Source organism: Rattus rattus, chromosome 6 (assembly GCF_011064425.1).
Source record: "Rattus rattus isolate New Zealand chromosome 6, Rrattus_CSIRO_v1, whole genome shotgun sequence".
Lineage (NCBI taxonomy): Eukaryota > Metazoa > Chordata > Mammalia > Rodentia > Muridae > Rattus > Rattus rattus.
The window spans coordinates 59,320,804-59,342,973 of record NC_046159.1 but is presented as its reverse complement, the minus strand read 5'-3'; the positions used below and the strand labels follow the sequence as shown (position 1 = coordinate 59,342,973).

The 22,170-nt window shown below is 43.5% G+C and overlaps 1 protein-coding gene across 1 annotated transcript in view; it reads left to right on the top strand.

Moving 5' to 3' along the window:
- The window catches only part of Aak1 (AP2 associated kinase 1), a 78,576-nt gene extending 57,730 nt beyond the window's left edge, over positions 1–20,846 (top strand). Inside the window, exons 18-22 of the mRNA XM_032907228.1 lie at positions 10,930–11,031; positions 12,112–12,213; positions 13,481–13,591; positions 15,313–15,423; positions 16,243–20,846. Coding sequence (XP_032763119.1) covers positions 10,930–11,031; positions 12,112–12,213; positions 13,481–13,591; positions 15,313–15,423; positions 16,243–16,337 — 521 coding nt within the window. The 3' untranslated portion in view covers positions 16,338–20,846. The remainder of the gene's footprint in view (positions 1–10,929; positions 11,032–12,111; positions 12,214–13,480; positions 13,592–15,312; positions 15,424–16,242) is intronic.
- Positions 20,847–22,170: the final 1,324 nt, after the last annotated feature.

Sequence of the window (22,170 nt, the reverse complement as noted above, 5' to 3'; positions counted from 1 at the left end):
TTTCCTCATTTTTCATACTTGTTTTCATTCTAGAAGAATCCTGAAAGAGTTTAGCGCTATAGACGCTCATACCAAATCTCTCAGGGTTGTTATTGCCGTGAAGAGACATCCTGACCACTGTTGTAAAGAGAGCATTTCATTGGCTTAGGGTTGTTATTGCTGTGAAGAGACATCCTGACCACTGTTGTAAGGAGAGCATTCATTGGCTTAGGGTTGTTATTGCTGTGAAGAGACATCCTGACCACTGTTGTAAAGAGAGCATTTCATTGGCTTAGGGTTGTTATTGCTGTGAAGAGACATCCTGACCACTGTTGTAAAGAGAGCATTCATTGGCTTAGGGTTGTTACTGCTGTGAAGAGACATCCTGACCACTGTTGTAAGGAGAGCATTCATTGGCTTAGGGTTGTTATTGCTGTGAAGAGACATCCTGACCACTGTTGTAAAGAGAGCATTCATTGGCTTAGGGTTATTATTGCTGTGAAGAGACATCCTGACCACTGTTGTGAAGAGAGCATTTCATTGGCTTAGGGTTGTTATTGCTGTGAAGAGGCATTCATTGGAACTGGCTTATGGTTGAGGTTTATTCTCTCATCGTCATAGCAGGAAGCATGGCCACACAGGCAGACATGGTGCTGAGGAGGTGGCCATGATTCCGTATCCATGCCAGCAGGCAGCAAGAAGAGAGAGCTACACTTGGCTTGGCTTGGGCTTCTGAAACCTCAAAGCCCACCCCTAGTGACATACGTCCTCCAACAAGTTCATGCCTACTCCAACAAGACTATACCTCCTAATGGTGCCACTTTCTGTGGGCCTGTGGGGGCCATTTTCATTCAAGTAAGCCACTCCAAGTAAGCTATGATCTCTCTTGGCTTCAATTGAAAATCTATTTGTATGAGACATTTTAATAGAGAATGTCAGGGTTTGTTTTTTTTTGTTTTTTTTAATCTGTTTGGCCAACCTCATCTACTAAAAATGTAAAATGGATTTCCGTGTCACCTAGATCAAAGCCCAACTGACCCTTGAGCCTCCCCACTACCACCACTCACAGCACTCTCCCTTTAAGTCTGGTCTTTCCACAGGTTAAACTCTTCCACATTAGGGCCGTAGCACATGCCAGTGTCCTGTTAGTGCCTGAAGAGCTTCTCCTTCAGCTGTTGCTGTGCCTGAGCTTATGTGCTGTGTCGTCATAGAAGCCCATCGTGGTCTCAGTCGGACCTCATGGCTTTTACCCTCACGACACTTGTAAGAATGTCTGGTTTTCTTTGCCCATGGTCTGTTTGCTTCAGCATTTCATTGTCAGTGGCAGGGTCACTGTCTTTTACAGTGAGTGACACTCTAAACATTTGGCAGATCAGATGAATAGATGAAAGAAACCTGAGGCTATTGGCTTCCTCTCCTTCTCCTACCTTCTAGACACTAGACTGTTGTTCTCAGCCTGCCCTGCCCTGCCCTGTGCATGGAATAACCCAAATCTGACTGTCCACCCATGCTGAAAGTGAATCAAGATGACGCAGCTCATGGTGCCAGCAAGTTGCCATACCCTGGTGAAAGAAAGGGCGAGGCTTAGCAGCCCCTCAGCTCCTCCTGCCCTTCGTGCCCTCCAGTAACCTTATTCTTCCTCCAGGCCCTCCTTTAGCATCTGAAGTGCACAGTGAGCTAAGCCCTCACGGTCAGTGTCTGGCACCTGAACCAACTGCAGGTGTTCATTCAGCCACAGCTCCAGGCCACATTAGGTGGCAGGCCAGCTAGGAGGGTGCTCATCCTCCACAGTCAGTGGGTCTGAGGAAAGGCTTCAACATGGATCTGTAATCCTCCCAATCTTACAGAGCTGAGTGGTGGGCGGTTGTGATGGCAAGTCAGGTTCTTACCTGGGAGTCATCAAGGGAGGCCTTCTTCCTTACTAATCCCCAAGTCATAGGCATTGCTTTAGGGTTTTGTAGCTTTGATTGGTAAAGCCTTTGACTGGAGAAGCCCGTTAGGGAGGTGTAAAAGTAGATTTGAGTTTAGAAAGCCTGGGGTATCACTGTGGCTGTGTAGTCACTGATCTGATCTTGAACTCAGGGTTCTCATTCTGGAAACCAGAAACGGTAACACTTTGCTTCCGAAATAGGAAGGAACATCTGTTGAAACTGTGTTTGGAATTGCTGTGTAACTTTAGCTCGCCATAAAGACAGGAGATGCTATGCTAATCTGAGTTCTAGGTCTGTGTTCCCAACAGGTCAAGCCTAGTTGTGAAGTCATATTTTTCTCTGGCTTTCTTATATAACCTTTAACTTTCACTCAAATGAGAGCCGTTGAAATAGATATCCTGGTTACGGATTGTGGGTGAAAGGGCATTGAAGAATTGTGGTTTGCTTGCTGTAGGACTTTCCTTTTTCTTCAAAGCATCATAAAACAAGTTTTAGGGAAGTCGGAATATTGAGGAGTCAGTCACTTGTGAGTCCCCAACCGTTATGTGACTAGTGGGTGTGAGGGCGCTTCACGGATGCTCCGCACCACTGGCCTTCATCCTGCTGTCTGCAGGGAGAGGAGCCCAGCACTTAAAGTACCACAGAGCAGACAAAAGGTGTTTCCTTAGACTAGGAGGACAGATTTTTAACTGGTTTTTCATATAAATTGATGTAAAATGTTCAGCCTTTGGTGTGCAGTCAGTGACATTAGGTACATTTCCACGTCTTGGCTGTCCCCTAACAATTTTTTCACGCGAAGACTAAGAGCCTGTGACCAGTGAGCAGTGCTTTAGCCCTGTACACACCACTTCTTTCTGTTTATGGATTTTTTTTTTTTTTTTTTGACTGCTCCAGGAACTCCATATAGAGAACCCCACAATATTTGAACTTTGCATAATCACAGTTCAGCTGTATTGTGTATGTGAGAATTTCTTTTGTTTTTATACATACATTAAGATATCGCTTCATTTTGTGCATAAATTAAACATTTTTACTAATCTTTCCCCGTGTGGAAGAGCATGTGCTGCTTGTCCAGTTTTCCTTTAATGGACACTCGGGCTATGAACATGGTGTGAATGTCTTTGTCATGTGCTTTTTTTTCTTTTGGCTAGGGAGAAACTGTTTTTCAAAGAGACCGTGCCTTTCTTTTTACCTACATTCTTGCAGTGCACAAGGGTTTGGGGAAACAATTCTTATAATACCTCTTCAACTCTGAGCTCTTGATATCAGAGTTCTTCAAGACTAGAGGAGCACATGTTAACTGCCCCACAAGTGCTACTTCATAGACTTGGAGGGCTTTTGAAAGTCCTTCATGGCTGTATGGCCCTCCAGCAAGAGGAGCTGGATGTCAGAGTGGACAGTCCTCTCTCCTTTTGGCCTGACATCGTCTTCATCTCCTGATCCTGCCTTGTAATATTGATCATCATAAGTGTCTTATTAGAAACATGTCTTTTTTTTTGGTTCTTTTTTTCGGAGCTGGGGACCGAACCCAGGGCCTTGCGCTTCCTAGGCAAGCGCTCTACCACTGAGCTAAATCCCCAACCCCGAAACATGTCTTCCTATAGTTGTAATTCTCTAACATAGAATTAGAATTGGGACATGGTTCTTGCTTTGGTTCTAACTTGAAGGTGCTGTCGACAGTTTACTGTCTGCTCTCTGAGGAACTATTTAGAGTGACCAGGCTTTGTTTTCTATTTTCTATTAGACTTTTTTTTTTTGAAACAAAGATTTTCTGTAACCTAACCTGGCCTTGAATTTTTGATCCGCCTGCCTCTGCTTCCCAAGTGCTGGGCCTACAGGCATGCATCATCAGGCCTGGCTCTATTTTTTAGTCTTACTTGACGATGGTAATCACATTTATCTGCAGGGTTCATGAAGTATGGTGTTTCGGGTGACTTGTACAGTAGTGTGTAATGATTGGTGCTTCTTTCACTCATAGAGTAACTAAAACTTAAAAACAGCATTTCTCATTATAAGTCTTACAGTTTTGTTTGCCCCGTGTCTGACAAGTCACACATTTCAAAAGCTACAAAGCTATTGTATTAATTTCTTCCTTGTTGCTGTGATAAACATCATGACCAAAGCAACGTGTAGACGAAAGAGCTCAGATAAGAGTGATCTCTGTAAAGGTGGGGAAGCATGGCAGCAGGCAGCCATGGCAACTAGGGCCAGAAGCTGAGAGCTGGGGACTCATATTTGAAACCACGGATGGGAAGCACAGAGGGAGAACTCAACATGGCCAAGCCCATCCCCAGTGACTTACCTCCAGCAAGGCCACCTTTCCTAAGCGTGCCCAAACAGCTGCCAACTGGGCCAAGTGTGCAAATACTGGAGACTATGGGGACAACTCAGCCAGACCATCACACCATGGCAGCCACATCATTTGTTTGTAATTGAGGCTCATAACAAATTGTCTTTTGTAGGTGTGTTCTGATCATCAGGTTTATATTGCAAAAGTCAAAATCTTTGACATGTAGCTCTGCCTAGCTTGGAGCTCTTTAAAACCACACTGGCCTTAAACTTAAAATGCCTTAGCCTCTACTTCCCCAAGTGTGAGGGTCATAGGTGTGTACTACCACATCAGCTTTCTTTTGATTTTTTTAAAAAAGAAAAAAAAATCAGAAAGCATAGAATAATCCAACTTCATGTCAGAGAGCCATTTCAGTTATATAACTCAGATTGCTTTGTGACGTGTCTATTGCCTTCTTGTATTATGAGGGTACCAGTTGCCAGAGTGAGGACCTTCTCATAGTGAAGGTCCCGGGAAGTGCAGCTGCCCTCTGTACATACCACTACCTTGGGCAGAAGGTGGTCTGTGGGCTCACATCTGCTCTTCTGCCCGACTCCCACATTTCTAACATCCAAGCAGCTGTGAATGGCCTGCATTTTCAGGTTTGGTCAGAAACAAGCCTTCCCAAAATTAGCAGTTTGCCCCATCCTTCCCTTCTGTTTCATCAGAAAACCCAAATACACACTTTGGAGGGGGGCTTTGGTTTGGTTTGGTTTGGTTTGGTTTGATTTTCAAGGCAAGGTTTGGTTTGGTTTGGTTTCTCATGGCTGTCCTGGAACTCTCTATAGACCAGGCTGGCCTTAACTCACAGAGATCCACCTGCCTCTGCCTCTGGAGTGCTGGGATCAAAAGCGTGCACCACCACTGCCCAGCCATACGTGCATTTTTACCTTCAAATAAACTGTTTTGGAGTGTGGGTAGGGGTGGGAGCACATTACCCCTGGTGCATACATTTGTACAGGACAGAGGACAACTTAAAGGAGCTCTCCCCTTCCACCCTTTGGTGTCCTCACACATGAAGGCAGGTGCCTTTACCTGCTCAGCCATCTCACTGACCCACATTACATTTTTTTAAATGGAAGGCTTTGGTTGGGGGGGGTGCTGAGAATAAGCACCAAACTACTGTTCAGGATAAAAGAGTGTTCACTTTTTTCTGAAAACCATTTCTTTTAACCAGTATTATAAAAGATATTTTCAATGTCATTTTCTAAAATAAAATAAAATGCCTTGTATAGTACAAGACTGATGATGGTGCCTTTGATCTTTGCTAGTTTTCTGTTTTGTTTTTGTTTTGTTTTTTTCACATCTGTTACTGTCAGAAGCTCACAGTTCATTCTTTAAATAGGTACAAATGAGAAATATACATCGTCACATAACTCAGAGGTATGAGTTATGGCACATCCACACATACTGTTTAGCATTTTCCTGCCGTGTTTTCATCATCTTGCTGTGACATGGATTCTTCTGCCTGATGGGAGCAGGGTTAGCACCTCAGTCACAGCGTCTGGAGTTCATTCCTGTCTGTAGTAAATATCTGTCTGTCTGTTATTGCTTCTTTCTATTTCCAAAGGCCTTTAATGTGAACCCAGTAAAAATATGAGTACCTGGACTTTAAGCAGATTCCTTTTTCTCAAGCAAACATTTTAATTTTAGTTTATCTTCCAGTAGTAGAACTGAGGCTTTGCTGGGAAGGTAGAGGTTGGGTTTCTCAGCCCAACTTCACAACATTGACATGAGCCTTAGGTCCAGACCCAGGAAACACTGGAGTGGGGTAAAAATGAGCCTAGCTAGAAGGCTTGGCCAGACTGCAGTCTGGCTGCGCACTGTCTCTCGTAGTTGGGATACAATCTGGTTCCAGTGAGGTGGTCATTGCTGCTGAGGTGAGGAGAAGGACACACTCCGTTATGGTGTTGGTTCCCATTTAGAAGTGATCTCAGTATGAGGTGATCTCTGTTTCTGAAATCCACAGGAACTGCAGGTCAGGACATCAAATGTAGAGGTTTTTTATTGATTTGAACAGGACTCGGTAAAAGCTACAGAGTTAGTGCTCCTAGCCTCTGAGTCATCTCTCCAACCCATTTTTTAAAAATGATTTATTTATTTTATGTATATGAGTGCTCTATCTGCATGTATCTGAATGCCAGAATAGGGCAAGATCCCATTACAGATGGTTATGAGCCATCATCTGGTTGCTGCTGAATTCTGGACCTCTAGAAGAGCAGCCAGAGTTCTTAACTACTGAGCCCTCTCTCCAGCCCTAAAAGACTGTTTCTTTCTTCTTCTTTTTCTTTTTTTATTAGATATATTTCTTACATTTCAAATGTTACTCCCTTTCCTGGTTTCCTGTCCATAAGCCTCCCCTCCCCCTCCTCTATATGGGTGTTCCCCCCATCTATCCCCCTTACCACCCCCACCCCCCCGGACATTCCCCTGCACTGGGGGTCCAACCTTGGCAGGACCAAGGGCTTCCCCTTCCACTGGTGTCCCAACAAGGCTATTCTCTGCTACATATGCAGTTGGAGCCCAGGGTCAGTCTAGTATAGTCTAGTCTATAGTCTTTCGGTAGTGGCTTAGTCCCTGGAAGCTCTGATTGGTTGGCATTGTTGTTCTTATGGGGTCTCAAGCCCCTTCAAGCTCTTTCAGTTCTTTCTCTAATTCCCCCCAAGGGAGTCCTGTTCTCAGTTCAGTGGTTTGCTGCTAGCGTTGACCTCTGTATTGGACATGCTCTGGATGCATCTCTCAGGAGAGATCTATGTCCAGTCCCTTTCAGCATGCACTTTTTAGCTTCATCAATCTTAATCTAGTTTCGGTGGCTCTATATATATGGGCCACATGTGGGGCAGGCTATGAATGGCCGTTCCTTCAGTCGCTGCTCTAAACTTTGCTTCCATATCCCCTTCTATGGATACTTTTTTTCCCCCTTTTTTTTTTTTTTTTTTTTTTTTTTTTTGGTTCCGAGCTGGGATAACCCAGGGCCTTCTAGGTAGCGCCCACCGCTGAGCTAAACCCCAGCCCCTTTTTTTTTTCCCTTTTAAGAAGGAGTGGGAGCATCCACATTTTGGTCATCCTTCTTCTTGAGCTTCCTGTGGTCTGTGGATTGCATCTTGGGTAATTTGAGCTTTTGGGCTAATATCCACTTACCAATGAGTGCATACCATGTGTGTTTTTCTGTGATTGGGTTACCTCACTCAGGATGATATTTTCTAGTTCATTCCATTTGCCTATGCATTTCATGAAGTCATTGTTTTTGATAGCTGAGTAGTACTCCATTGTGTAGATGTACCACACCTTTTGAATCCATTCCTCTGTTGAAGGGCATCTGGGTTCTTTCCAGCTTCTGGCTATTATAAATAAGGCTGCTATGAACATAGTGGAGCATGTGTCTTTGTTGTATGTTGGAACATCTTTTGGGTATATGCCCAGAAGAGGTATAGCTGGGTCCTCAGGAAGTGCAATGTCCAATTTTCTGAGGAACCTCCAGACTGATTTCCAGAGTGCTTGAACTAGTTTGCAATCCCACCAACAATGGAGGAGTGTTCCTCTTTCTCCACATCTTCGCCAGCATCTGCTGTCTCCTGAGTTTTTGATCTTAGCCATTCTGACTGGTGTGAGGTGGAATCTCAGGGTAGTTTTGAGTTGCATTTCCCTGATGACTAAGGATTTTGAACATTTCTTCAAATGCTTTTTTGGTCATTCGGCATTCCTCAGCTGAGAATTCTTTGTTTAGCTCTGTACCCCATTTGTTAATAGAATGATTTGGCTCTCTGGAGTCTAACTTCTTTAGTTCTTTGTAAATTTTGGATATTAGCCCTCTATCAGATGTAGGATTGGTAAAGGTCTTTTCCCAATCTGTTGCTGGTTGCCATTTTGTCCTAATGACAGTGTCTTTTGCCTTACAGAAGCTTTGCAGTTTTATGAGGTCCCATTTGTCCATTCTTGATCTTAGAGTATAAGCCGTTGAATTTTCTCCAGTGTCCATGTGTTTGAGATTCTTCCCCACTTTTTCTTCTATTTGTTTGAGTGTATCTGGTTTGATATGGAGGTCCTTGATCCACTTGGACTTAAACTTTGTACAGGGTGATAAGACTGGATTGATCTGCATTCTTCTACATGCTGACCTCCAGTTGAACCAGCACCATTTGCTGAAAATGCTATCTTTTTTCCATTGGATGGTTTTAGCTCCTTTGTCAAAGATCAAGTGACCATAAGTGTGTGGGTTCATTTCTGGGTCTTAAATTCTGTTCCACTGATCTATCTGCCTGTCTCTGTACCAACACCATACAGTTTTTATGACTATTGCTCTGTAATACTGCTTGAGGTCAGGGATGCTGATTCCCCCAGAAGTTCTTTTATTGTTGAGTATAGTTTTTGCTATCCTGGGATTTTGGTTATTCCCAATGTATTTGCAAATTGCTCTTTCTATCTCTATAAAGAATTGAGTAGGAATTTTGATGAGGATTGCATTGAATCTGTAGATTGTTTTTGGCAAAATGGCCATCTTTACTATATTAATCCTGCCAATCCATGAGCATGAGAGGTCTTTCCATCTTCTGAGATCTTCATCAATTTCTTTCTTCAGAGGCTTGAAGTTCTTATCATACAGATCTTTCACTTGCTTGGTTAAAGTCACACCAAGATATTTTATATTATTTGGGACAATTGTGAAGGGTGTCATTTCCATAATTTCCTTCTCAGCCTGTTTATCCTTTCAGTAGAGGAGGTTACTCATTTGTTTGAGTTAATTTTATACCCCGACACTTTGCTGAAGTTGTTTATCAGGTTAGGTAGTTCTGAAGAAATTTAAAAAATCATCAGATCCTACTACAAAAGCCTATACTCAACAAAACTGGAAAATCTGGAGGAAATGGACAATTTTCTAGACAGATACCAGGTACCAAAGTTAAATCAGGAACAAATAAACCATCTAAACAACCCCATAACTCATAAGGAAATAGAAGCAGTTATTAAAAGTGTCCCAACCAAAAAGAACCCAGGACCAGATCGGTTCAGTGCAGAATTCTATCAGCCCTTCACAGAAGACCTCATACCAATACTGTCCAAACTATTCCACAAAATTGAAACAGACAGAGCACTACCGAATTCCTTCTATGAAGCCACAATTACTCTTATACCAAAACCACACAAAAACCCAACAAAGAAAGAGAACTTTAGACCAATTTCCCTTATGAATATCGACGCAAAGATACTCAATAAAATTCTTGCAAACTGAATCCAAGAAAACGTCAAAACGATCATCCATCATGATCAAATAGGCTTCATCCCAGGTATGCAGGGATGGTTCAATAAATGGAAAATCCATCAACGTAATCCACCATATAAACAAACTCAAAGATAAAAAGCACATGATCATTTCATTAGATGCTGAGAAAGCATTTGACAAAATTCATCACCCCTTCATGATAAAAGTCCTGGAAAGAACAGGAATTCAAGGCCCATACCTAAACATAGTAAAAGCCGTATACAGCAAACCAGTAGCTAACATTAAACTAAATGGAGAGAAACTTGAAGCAATCCCACTAAAATCAGGGACTAGACAAGGCTGCCCACTCTCTCCCTACTTACTCAATATAGTTCTCGAAGTCCTAGCCAGAGCAATCAGACAGCGAAAGGAGTTCAAAGTGATACAGACTGGAAGGGGAAAAAAATCAAAATATCACGATTTGCAGATGATATGGTAGTATACTTAAGTGACCCCAAAAGTTCTACCAGAGAACTACTTAACCCTGATAAGACTGTTTCTTTAAACAAAGACAAACAAGCAAATAAAAAAACAACAAGACAGTAACAAAAAATAAAATGAGAATCTGGAGTTTAGAATTTAGCTTGCTTGGTAGACTGTTTACTTAGCACATTCAAGGTTCTGGGTTCAGTCTTCAGCAACATATAATGCCTGTCGTCCCAGCACTAAGGAGGTGGAGGCAGGAGCATTAGAAGGTCAGTGTCATTATTGCCTACATGTATTTTTTAAAAGGGATCAGTGTTGGGAATCTAAAAAAGGCAAAACTAAATAGATAAAACCCAGGCCTATATTGCTAGTGCCTGTGATAAAAAGGAAGCATTTATTGTATGGGGTACAGGAGTTTGAAAATGCTGGAAACAGTCCGTATCATTGCTTTAATGGTTATTACTTGAACGTATAAGCTTGTCAACATTCACCATGTTCTACACATTTAAAATTGGTTATGGTTATCATGTAAGTTATGCCTCAAATGAAAACAAGGAATAAACAGACCCAATGACCTCACCTTGAGTTCAAGTTTACCTGGGGAAGTAACTTTTTTACCTTCTCATTTTGGAAAGTCTTTTGAAGGGTACACAATTTTGAAAATTACATTTATTGGTTAACATATTTATTTTGTGTTGTATGTGTGTGAGTACATGTGTGGAAGTCAGAGAATCGCTTATAGGAATTTGTTCTCTTCTTGCACTGGTGAGGTCCCTGGAATTGAACTCAGTTTTTCATGCATGGTGGCAAACACCTTTACCCACTGAACCAAGCTTGCTGCCCCTGGAAAAGCATACTGTTAACAAGATCCTGATGGTCTTTGTTTTTATGGTGAATGTTTTAAGTGTGGGCCCCTAAGCCGTTGTCATGGAAAGCAGTAAACGTTGCGGTTGCTCTATAATCTCATTGCATTTCCCCTTTTCTTTACCTCTCTCCCAACCCAGAAAAACTAATCGAGGGACTCAAATCTCCTGACACTTCTCTTCTGCTCCCTGACCTCTTGCCTATGACAGATCCTTTTGGCAGCACTTCCGATGCTGTGATTGGTAAAATACGGTCTATTTCTTCAGTCATGCCTGCTATGGGGGTTGGGAGAAGCTCTAGCATGGGGATTGGGGGTGGAGGGTAGAGGTGACCAAGACCTCTGTAGCCCTTGTGCATAGTGGGAATACAGCAGTCCAGACTGTTAACTCCCTTCCTGCTACTCCAAAAGAAGTGACTTTTCCCGTTTTCCATGCACACAACCTGTATCTCTGGTCATTACTGACGTTCTGTGATTTCTCCAGTAAATTTCATGAGTAAGGAAGAATGTGTGGAAGAAAACCTTTGTGAAACAGTTGATTTCTAACTGGTCTTTGGAACTTCACCGATTTAATAGACTTGAGCTGATTCGTCTTTAGAAGGCCAAAACTTGTAACACTACCCATACCAGGACGTCTGATAAACAGGGCAGTGGCCTGGCCTGCTTACTCAGTTACCTAAGCCTGAACTCTTGAAGGACTTAGCCCTTAGACTTTAGTGCTAGCACTTAGGAATGTCATTACCTCACAGAAAGTTGTCTTCATCTGTGAGACATTGTGATATGCAGAGCCCTTCCCTGCTACATTATGGGGTCAAGTGGGGGAAATTTGAGAACTGTGCATTAGATTAGAGGATGTTTATTCCAGGTTTGGCTCAAGGAAGGGGGGGAATTGCTGACACTAATGATGAATGAAGCTGTTTTGATTGTTGTTGGCTTTTTGAAGCCAACTGTATATAGCCAGGCTGGCCTCAAACTCATGGCAATCCTCCTGTCTCAGCCTCTATAGTTATTGGTACAGGTGTGAGTCACTATTGCCTGTCTTGAAGCCAATCTTTTCTGACATGGAAGAACGTGTTGCTTGAAAGTAGCTTGTATCCCAAAGTTATTTGTAGGGGCCAGTGATCAGCGTACACTCCTGATGGTTAACCTTGTGCACGCATGCTCAGCCATCGAAACCAAATGCAGCAGGAGTAGGTGCACAGGCTGTGCTTTGCAGCTGGCCCGAGACTTGTGGAAGTGAGCCTTCCCAGGTTTTCCTGAGCAGCCTCTGACTTCTTCCTTCTCTTATCCCTTCCTCTCCACTGTTCATGCCCTGGTACAAAAGAAAAAGCTGATGCTGCTGTTGAGAGTCTCATACCTGGGCTGGAGCCACCTGTTGCCCAGCGCCTCCCATCTCACACGGAATCTGTGACTTCAAACCGCACAGGTCAGTCAGGATCCTTGGAGCTGCAGAGCTGGTCAGTGCAGGAGCCTCAGAGCAGGGCTTCCCACCTGTGGCAGATGAGCTCTGTTTATTTGCATTCTCGTTGGTTTTATAGTGGATGTTATGAATTATTCTTAGAGTCTTGCTTCTGGATATAGAGTATATCCTTGTGCTTATGAACTGAATACTTTTTGGAGCCATGTTTTTCTTTTTTTTTTTTTCTTTCTTTTTTATGGAATAGAGTCTATTCGGGGCATGGGGAAGGGAGTTGAGAGGAGACGAAAGGACAAACTAAGAGCAAGAAAGCAAGAGAGCTGGAGCCATATTTTTCTTTAGAATGATTCCCTGGTTACAGAATTTGCTATTCATTACTCTTTGCCCAGAGCTGAGGATATAGCTCAGTGACAGAGTGCTTGCAGAGCGTGCACAGAGCCCTAGGTCTAGTCAATCCTCAGTACCAGAAAGGGGAAAAAAGACGGTCTCCACTGGGAGCAGGGTCCTCGCCTTCTTAGCAGGAGTCTGCGCAGACAGATGGCTGCCTCGGCATGTCCTCTTAGTGGCATTGGTTCTGCGGAGCTCAGCCCTTCCTGTTGACAATTCTTTCCCACATCAGAGCTTCATCCTCTAGAGGTGACTCTCCTTTAGCTTGCAGGAAACATTGAAATCATCCTTGGACCCAGTATTGCTTTGAGTCTTTCAGTCTTGTCTGAGTCCTCATGCCTTGATATAAGACTGTCTGCTGGTGCCCCTTATGTGATGGAAATCAAAGCTGGGCCAAGGCACGGTCCTCTCCTGTTCCTCACTTGGATGTTTCTCCAGGAAACACTCCAATGTTTTATCTCTGGGTTTTCCCCAACTCTTTACTGAAAGAAAGTAGCAAGAGGCATTTCAAAGGGGAACCAGTGTTAGCACATCAGTGTGGTTCCTGAGTGGAAAAGTTAAGTGAGACTCTAGCCTCAAAGTCCTTTCTCCAAACAGTGTCTACCGAGAAGTGTGTTTGAATCACAGACTCGTTTATTGTTTAACCAGCAGTTTCTAAGCTAAAAATCTATACGTATGTGTTACTGCCAAATGGAATCTAGGATACATACATGTTTTTGTGGTTAAAAGTCCAGAGAACTTAACATGTTTCTTTTGATTTTCTTTCTGTATCTTGGCTTGTATATGTGGCCTGTAAATGCAATAACTTGAAAGTCAAGCTCTAACCTCACAATATTGTTGTGTGCTGTTTAATGCCATCGTTGCCTGGAATGCTGGTAACTGGACTCAGACTCTCTCACGGGGGAAGACTCTCTCCTTGACTGTTCTCTGCTTTCTAACCCTACTGCTGACCTTCTGGACGAGTTTGCCCCCATAGCACTCTCTGCTTCCACTCATAAAGGTAAAGTCTTTCTTTTTGGACCCACATGTATCCCTGAGCAGAAGAGCTGAACAGCTCCTGGGGACTTCCCTTATCAAAAGTCTTTGTTAGTAAAGTGTTCAAACTGTCCATTTCTGTAGAAAACATGGGTTTGTAGTCTTTTACGATTCTTCTCACAGTAGTTAATAAGCCCTAGCAACTGCAGACAGGTGCAAGGATGGCTTTCTGACAAGAACTGGGATACATATATTCCATGTTACCCTTGGGAGCACGTGCCTTAAGGACCAACCACATAGGTGGATAGGTGGGCCAACTGATTAGCCTTAGAAAGTAAAGTCATAGCCACACTTAGAAGGTAGAGGCAGAGAAGCAGGCAGATCTCTGTGAGTTCGAGCTATATGGTCTATAGAGCTAGTTCCAAAACTCTGCCTTGAAAACGAAACAAAAAGAAAAAAGTAAAATCATTTTATCAAATCTGATTCAAGGTTTTTAAGTGTAAAGAACCAATATCCTAAAAAAAAAATCATTCCTCAAAAATTGAGCTGTGAACATTTTAATATTATTTCACCTTTGAGTCATAATTGATTACTGGGTTTCTCTCTCTGGTCCACCATTTTCACTTCTTCGTTTTGGCTTCATCTGGTGTGAGATTTTGCAGGCAGACTAGCTTGGATTAAGTTCTGAGGTCTGTTGTGGTTATAGCTTGCTTGCCCATAGCAAGCTTTATTTCTGTGTTGGAGAAGTATTGGAAAATGAACAAGTTAAGCTCCTCCTAAAGGAAATTCAAGAAGAAAGCCCCCAGAGCTAACTGAAAACAGAGCTCATGGGTCACAGTGATGATGGCTGGTTTTGTTTTAGGGTTGGCACAGGAAGTTACCTGTGTGGACTTTGATGGCTGGAAGGGATGTGCGGTAGCAATGTATAACCACAGAGAAGCACTGCCTGCCACACGGTGCTCGGGCAGCGTTGCTGGGGCCGGCTTTAGTTAGAGTGGAGAACATGCTGGGCATGGTGGCACCTGCCTTTCATCCCAGGCCAAGAGATAGGGACAGGCTGATTTCCGTAAGTTCAAGACAACTAGGCCTACAGAGTAAGACTTGTCTCAAACAACAACAACAAACAAAACACAAAATCCAAAACAAAAAGCAAACCCAAAAATGGAGAAGGGGATAGTCTAAGAAACTTGTGCTGGTGGTCTCAATGTGTGTGCTTTTGTGACCCAGCATTCAGAGTTATGGAAAAGTCTTTTTTTCACAGAACAGGGACTCTGAACCTTTGCTTGCCTTGTACAGATTGGCTACTTCTCTTCCATTGTTGGTTTTGGGTCCTGGGACCTAACACAGGACCTTGCACTTGCTAGCACACACACTGCCATGGAACCATACCCCTGCCTCTACAGTTTCTCCTTCCCTAGGCTTTGAGTGTTTCAAGTGTTGTTAGCCAGGCCTCTATTGACTCAATAAAGATATCAACATTGCAGAGACACGTCACAACCATTTGATCTCTACACAGTGGAGAATTCTTAGTTATGTATGAAATTTTAACATTGTAAATTCTAAAGTTTTACTTTTATACACCTGTATTTTCCCATTTCCAACTTTTATTTCAATTCACAAAAATAAGAGCTTTCACCTTTAAGAATAGTGGTTGTTCATGGCTTTAGGCTTGGTGCCTCCTTCTGTTCTCTCATTTGCTAATCTCTTCCTCTGTTGTTTGCTTGTGTGCTTGTATTCTATATTAAGCTGCAGAAGATAGTAATCTCCTCTCAGGGTTTGGTGTCGCTGAGGGCTCCGAAAAGGTGGCAGAAGATGAGTTTGACCCTATTCCTGTACTGATAACCAAAAACACACAAGGTAAGAAAGAGGCTGGAGAGAAGAGAAGAGCTTGACGTCAGTTCTCATCAAAGCAATGTCCCTAGCCGCATGGTGAACCGGAGCATCACCATTTGCTGAAAGACCCTGGATGATGGCAGTCAGTGTAGGCTGGACCAGCATGTGAGGCAGGTGGAGATGCTGCTCTGTAGCTTAAACCTCACTGACTTGGGTTTATTTAGAGAAGGCTTAGTTTTTATGAAATGTCAAGCCAAAAAGAAAGTCTCTCTGGTTGGTAGAAGCCTGAGGCCTATGTCAGAAGTGTTGAGCATTTTTATCATAATTAGAAGTGATAGACACAGATTCTGCCCAGAGAGCTATTGGTGTCATTTTGGTGTCTTCTGCCTCTGTGGACATTATGGAACATGTCTTTCCTTCCTTAGGTTGAGCCATGAGAGCATGCACAAAACACCAAACGCACCACTTACTTACTTTGGAAAGCATGTTCGTATCACAATACCCTGATAGCTGATTTCCCCAACATAAACTAGTGTTTACCCTGTGGGAGAGATGGCTGTCTGTTGGCAGGAGGCTAGCATGGCAGCCAGAACTTACGGGCAGACATGTCGTTTGGAGCCAGCAGCATCTCTGCGGTATGCTGCCTCTACTGCGGTGGGCATGGAGGAAGCTGTTGGTGGGAGGTGGTGGTGCGGTGGCTAGGTTTAGAAATCAACATGTAAGACGTTTTAAATGAGATGTTGTTTCTCTGAGTTTCTTTGTTTTCCTTTTTCTCCTTCGCTTGCTCTGCACATCTAACCCTAACCCTCTGTTTTGTACTGAATCCTGTCTTTCCGCTTCCAGGTGGGCACTCTAGGAACAGCAGTGGGAGCTCTGAGTCCAGTCTTCCCAACCTAGCCAGGTCTTTGCTGCTGGTGGATCAGCTCATAGACCTGTAGCCGTGAGCCAGGAGCAGACACAGTTCTGTAACCTTCATGCCGTAATATACATTTTCATTACGGAGTTATGAGAAAAAATGATTTTTTTTTAAATCTGCAAATAAGGGGCCCTCAAGCTCCTTTCTCCTACCCCTTTCCTTCTCCTATAGAAATGATAAGGAAAGAAAAATCTCTGCCCCTCCAGATCCATCCCTTGGCCAGCTCCTCTCGTTAGTGTGCTGTGTTTTCTCATTCCCCATCTTCAATAGCATTATCTTAACTCAAGCGCTAACCGCCCTGAGCTTCACCTCTGCTGGAATCCACTCACAGAAGCTTGGCCGTCACTGAGCCTGTGCTGAACACTTTTTGTCTCACTCTTGCTAGGAATGGCCCCGTGTCAGTCCTGTAGCCCGTCTCCCAGATGCTGATGAATGTGTGTCCATCCTGCTTTTTATCCTGATGCACTCATGAGGACAGGGCAGCTATGGCTGGTCTCACCCCAGGCAGAAGTCTGGAGAAGGCCATGCAGTTTCAACAGGGCAGACCCGGTAGGATGTGTTTGTGAAGAGAAAGTGGGCTCAGCTCTAGCCAGCCAACTTTGACCTTGTTTGAGCCAAGGGATCTTACACCCCATGTGCAGCCTTCTTGGCATTTGTCTAGCTATCTGGCTTCCATTGAATCGTGGTTTCTCAAATCTGGAGGTGTGACTGCAAGTGTTTGGGATCCTTGAATAAATGTGTATGTGATATAAACACCAAGCATTGCCATCCTTCCATGTTACCTGGCCCAAGCTGGGATCTCAGAATCAGACCAAAACAAGACAGTGGTGGGAACATGATACCTTTTACTAGAAGACTTTTCATGGGGGGTGGAGGGGAAGGGAAGGAATTGTAGCAGAAACAGATGTATTTTTCTTGTGATTTTTTTATTTTGAATCAAATATTGTAAATTGTGTATAAATGAAGATGCTGAATAGTTCTGTTTCCACTTGGCATTTCAAGTCTGACATCAGATGTCTGTACAGGGTTTTGCTCTCTTTCCTGTGTATAACCATATAGCAGTCCTAGAGTGGTGGAGTTCTGTCTTGCTGGAAGCTTTCAGCAGCCTCTGTCTCTGTATACCTGGGCATGTTGTTTATTTTCAGATCATCAGAAATAAGTGTGCCGGGCACAGTTCGGCTGGCTGCTTACCTTCTCTCTGGTGTTTAAGTCGAAGGCTGAAGCTGATGGAATATGTGCGGCTGGCTTTCCTTGGCTTCCTAGATTTCAAAGACCAAACAAAGAATAGTTCTTCACTAACCTTAGACTGTTGTTATAGAGTTAAATAGAGGCTCTGCGCTTGCTCTACAACATGCCTCCTGGTCACCCCTGTGTACTTACATCAAGGTGTGTGGAGAGCACTTTGGTAAAAATCACCCTAGAAGAGGAGCAGGCACAGGGAGCTCCCTTCCTCCAGTGCCGTCCTCCAGGGTTGGATGGGGACTCTCAGTTCATCAGGGCTGTACAATCCCAAACCCCATGGTGTTCTCTACACGACGCTGTTCTTTCTTGCTCACATTGCACTTTAAGTGGCGGGGAACCACCAGCAGCACGAGCCTGCAAACACTGCCCTCTGGAGGGCCACCGTTGTCTCCATCAATGTGACAGCAGGAAGAGTGGACATTCAGTCTTCCTTCTGACTTTAAATACTTCCTGTGCCAGCTGAACCTAGATGAGCTGAGGAAAGGCCTCTGATAGAAGAGATGTTTCCACAAGTAAGCAAGACGCGGTGTGCAGCGAGGATGGGGATATCACGGAGGAGCTCTCCACACGAGGGCTGAGGGAAGCAGGACTTGGTTAACCCCTTGGTGGACAGGAAATGATTGTGTCCTCTTTCCTGGACATAGAAAGAATGTATAAACTAATGAAGGAAATGTTTATTTTTAAATAAGGATAATGTTTTAGGTCTGTGTTTCATATTTGTTTTTTTCTCATACAAACGTTAGCAATATAATGAAATGTCTACTTTCCCAGTTTAATTGCAGCTATGAAGAGTGCAGTCTAGAAATTAGGTTAAGTGTCTCTAAACCTTTCTTCCATGTGTCAAGCATAATTATATTGAGATAGATTGTGTAGTCATTTGGCTCAATAAGGCTTAATAGAGACACTAATGAAAATTCACAGACAAGGAAGATGGTTGAAGCCTGGGTGAGACAGCAGAGACTGGGCTGGTCTTCAAGAATAAGCCTTCTGTGGGCAGAGCTACTTTTCTGTTGAAGAATACTTTCTAGTGACTTGGTCAGTGCAGCCTTCCTTAGATCAGTATCAGCCTAAGCTGAGGGAGTGACCTGAGAAGAGCATTGTGTGTGGTAACTGGAGATGCGTGGAACAAGCCTGAACTGTAAGAGGGCTGCACGCCTGTTCGCTAGCCCGTTTACTTTGTCTCACTGGTATGCCTCAGAGCTGGCGAAGGCAGGATGGGGAGAGAAGGGGCTGGGGCAGCTCAGGCTTCTGGGACCTCATCCAGACCTTAACAGTTAAGACCTTGAACAGTCATTTTACTCCTCAGAGCTGCTGTTGGCTGTTTACACAGAATTAATCTGGATAGGTGCTCTGTGAGACAGCAGAAGCCTAGCAACATTGTGCTACTGGGTTTAGAAGGACTATGAAGGATGGTACAATCCAGATGTCCTTCAGGTAGCTTCTGTGCTCCTACCACTCCTACAGCTTTCCTCAGCATTTACTCAGACTTAGAATGAGCAGTTATAACTTATTGCTACTTGCTGGTTACCTGAATAAAAGCCCACATCATCAAAAGCTTGAAGATAGATTTTCCTACTGTAATATTGGGTACACACAAACTTACCTGTTGCAGTAAAACAGAATCCAGAGGTTTCTATTATTTTAATCATATAATCAGGGATTTGTTGTTAAAATATGGACAAATACCATGTGCACATTTTTTATTTGATCTTCTCTCTGATGAATAGAAGTAATTACTGTACCAGAAAATATCACAAGTTGGTATTTTCCCTGTAGAAAACCAAACCTAATTCCCAAAGTTTCTGAAAATATGGTCCTCAAGAGGAGATATTTTAAAATGTTCACCTCTAAGTAGCTTAATCGTTACCATGATTTCTGAAGTAGACATATCAGAAATAAATCATGTAACTGAATGTTCCCTCCAGAACCATCTGATTTTGCTTGGGAAGTGAATGGTGACCCTTGGCAGGCCAGTGGCATCTGAGTTGTTTAAACTCTTTTGTTTTTAGATATAACATCACCAGATAAAATAGCAAGGACATGGTTGCATTTTCCCAGTAGCCTCGCTCCCAGCATATTCTTTCTTATGTGTTTCCCCCACGCCTCTGCCTTCGAGTAAGATTGAGCTATTCCAAAAGGCAGAACTACTGGGCAAGATGAAGAGCAGTTACCATTGAAGACATTTGACAGCCACGGGCAATTTCTAGAGAAGCCTTCATAGCCAAGAGGGACAGTTTGCAGTCCCCTGGTCTTTAGAGTATTTAAAGATAACCCCTAAAGGAGGCTGTCATTTACTCATATTTCATGTTGGACTTGGCTCTTTCTGATCAGATCAGAATTCTAGAACTTGGATCACTGATAATTGAAGATTCAATATTTTTTATGGTTTACAATTCTCATTTCCTATGCTTTTCCTGATAAGTTGATTCAAACCAACATAGCCTTCCACCAGGTGATTAGTTCTGTCTTCAGCAGTGCTGTGGGAGTGAGGAGATGGGGCTGGGGGTCCATGCTTAGCTGAACAACCAAATGCTGTGGACATCTTGGACCAAGCTAAAGTCCCCATGACAAGGCTTCTCTGGCTTCTGACGGTCTTTACCTTCCTGCTCTGTAAGGTGGTCCACAGTCTGTTGCCACTGACTGGAGTCTAGGGAATGACAGACACTTCAGCAAATGAGAGGCTGCTGGCATAAGGGTTACAGTGGGGTTGTTGAGTGAGACACTTCAGATACTGCTAGCTGATTCATAGCCCTCTCTAGAGACTCATTTTACCAGTGCAAAATTAGACCTTTCCTTTCCGTGATGATAATGTTCCCCAAGTTGGATGTACTTGGCTTTGTGGACTGAATGGGTCCCAGTTGGCCTCCATTTCAAAGTCTTTAACAAGATATCCTATATATTTCCCCTGGGTTTCCTTTCTCTAAGGGGGAGGGTTGAGGCCTGTTGACTGCCTGGGTAATGCTACCTTATGCAGAGTTCTCAAAGGATTACAACGGTTGGTGGGAGGGAAGTCCTTCGTTGCTTCTCACTTCGATGCAGTGTCCCAGATTCACTCTCTGTGGGTGTTTTCCTCTGCCCTGTTGTACATGCCTTTATCACATGGATGGATTCTTACCTTAGTCTAACTTGTCTTCCCCAGGGAAGCTAAGCAAAGTGATGTAATGAAGCTATCTTGTGCAGTAAAATGTGAAAAATGAATACTGCTTCGCAAGTATTGTATAAAATAAGTCTGTAAACAAATTTCTTATGTAAACATACAGAGGAATAAAGCTTTTATCTGTTCAAACAAGTGCATGATGTTTAGATGTGTAAATAGCTTAAGGTAGCCGCCCTACTCCTACAGAAGGACTCGAGCACATTATTTAACAGCTGTAAATACCAGTGGACAGGAGAAGTGTGAGCAGCTGTGCAAGCCATCCTGAGGTTTAGTGAGTTATGACCACCCTAGGGAACGAAGCCCATCATGGTCAAGAATGAGAGACCTACCAGCACATGTAAGCCAGGCCCATACTTAGGTGACAAGATGGCACTAATTGGCAGCTGCTCTCCTCTACTTTAGTCTTTAATACACCCAGGCAATTGAGTTAAACACTAGGATGGCAAGATATGCCCAGGGAGAATAGTTCTCTTGCATCCGGCCGTGGACTTTTTCACATTTACCTAGCATAAGGGAGTATCAAGTGCTGGAGTTAGATGGACCCCAAAGGTTACAGGGATCTCAGGCTGCTCCGCTCACATTCTAAGACACGGAGTTTCAGCTGAGCCCATACATCTCGTTGGGGCGTTTTGCTTCTTAATCTTGATACCCAAGCCATTACTTCAGACCTTGGCAAGACTTTGTTGTTGATGTTCCCTGACAGATTCCCTGTCACCATTACTTTAGTTAGTTAGAGTATAGCAACAAGTAAAGTTCTAACACACCCTACAGAGTAGCCAGCCTAAAATTTAAATCTCAGCTTTGAGGCCAGCCAGATGACCTATTGGGTAAAAGCGCCTGTGCCAAGCCTGACGACCCGAGTTAGAGTCTGTGGGGTGGAGGTAGCGAACTGTCCTGTGACAGCTACTTAAGCACTTCGGCACATGCTTGTATGTGTCCTCAGTAATACATTTTTTTTTTTTTATCTTTGAATTTGTTCCTTTAGGGAGCATGCTAATGACTTTATTGTCAATCAGATAGCATTCCTGGGACCAGTGCCACACTGGTCCCTGGGAGAGTGCAGGCAGTGGTGAAGATGTGTGAGCTCATGTTACGGCCTCAAACTGTACAGAAACTGGGTGGGATTATTTCTAGAAGTTTTTAAAACAAAAAGAGAAAGGACCCAGCTTGAGGGAGTTATAAGAGAGTGCCTTATGATAAACAGAAGGCCTCATGCCCTTTAAAGCCAGGTCCTGGGCTAGGAGAACAGTGAGAATTTTTGTCGTGTTTTGATTTTGTCCTTTGGTTGCAAGGTATCTGCTGTGACTGTCATTGGTAACCAAAAGAACTTGACCATGGCATGAGGGTAAGTTGGGTGAAACCTTCCTCCCTAGAAGGCAGGCTCCATGAGAGATAGTCCACCATTGGTTCAAGGCCGTTTCCACTGCCAAGGGTATTCACCCTAAAAGTACTTGTA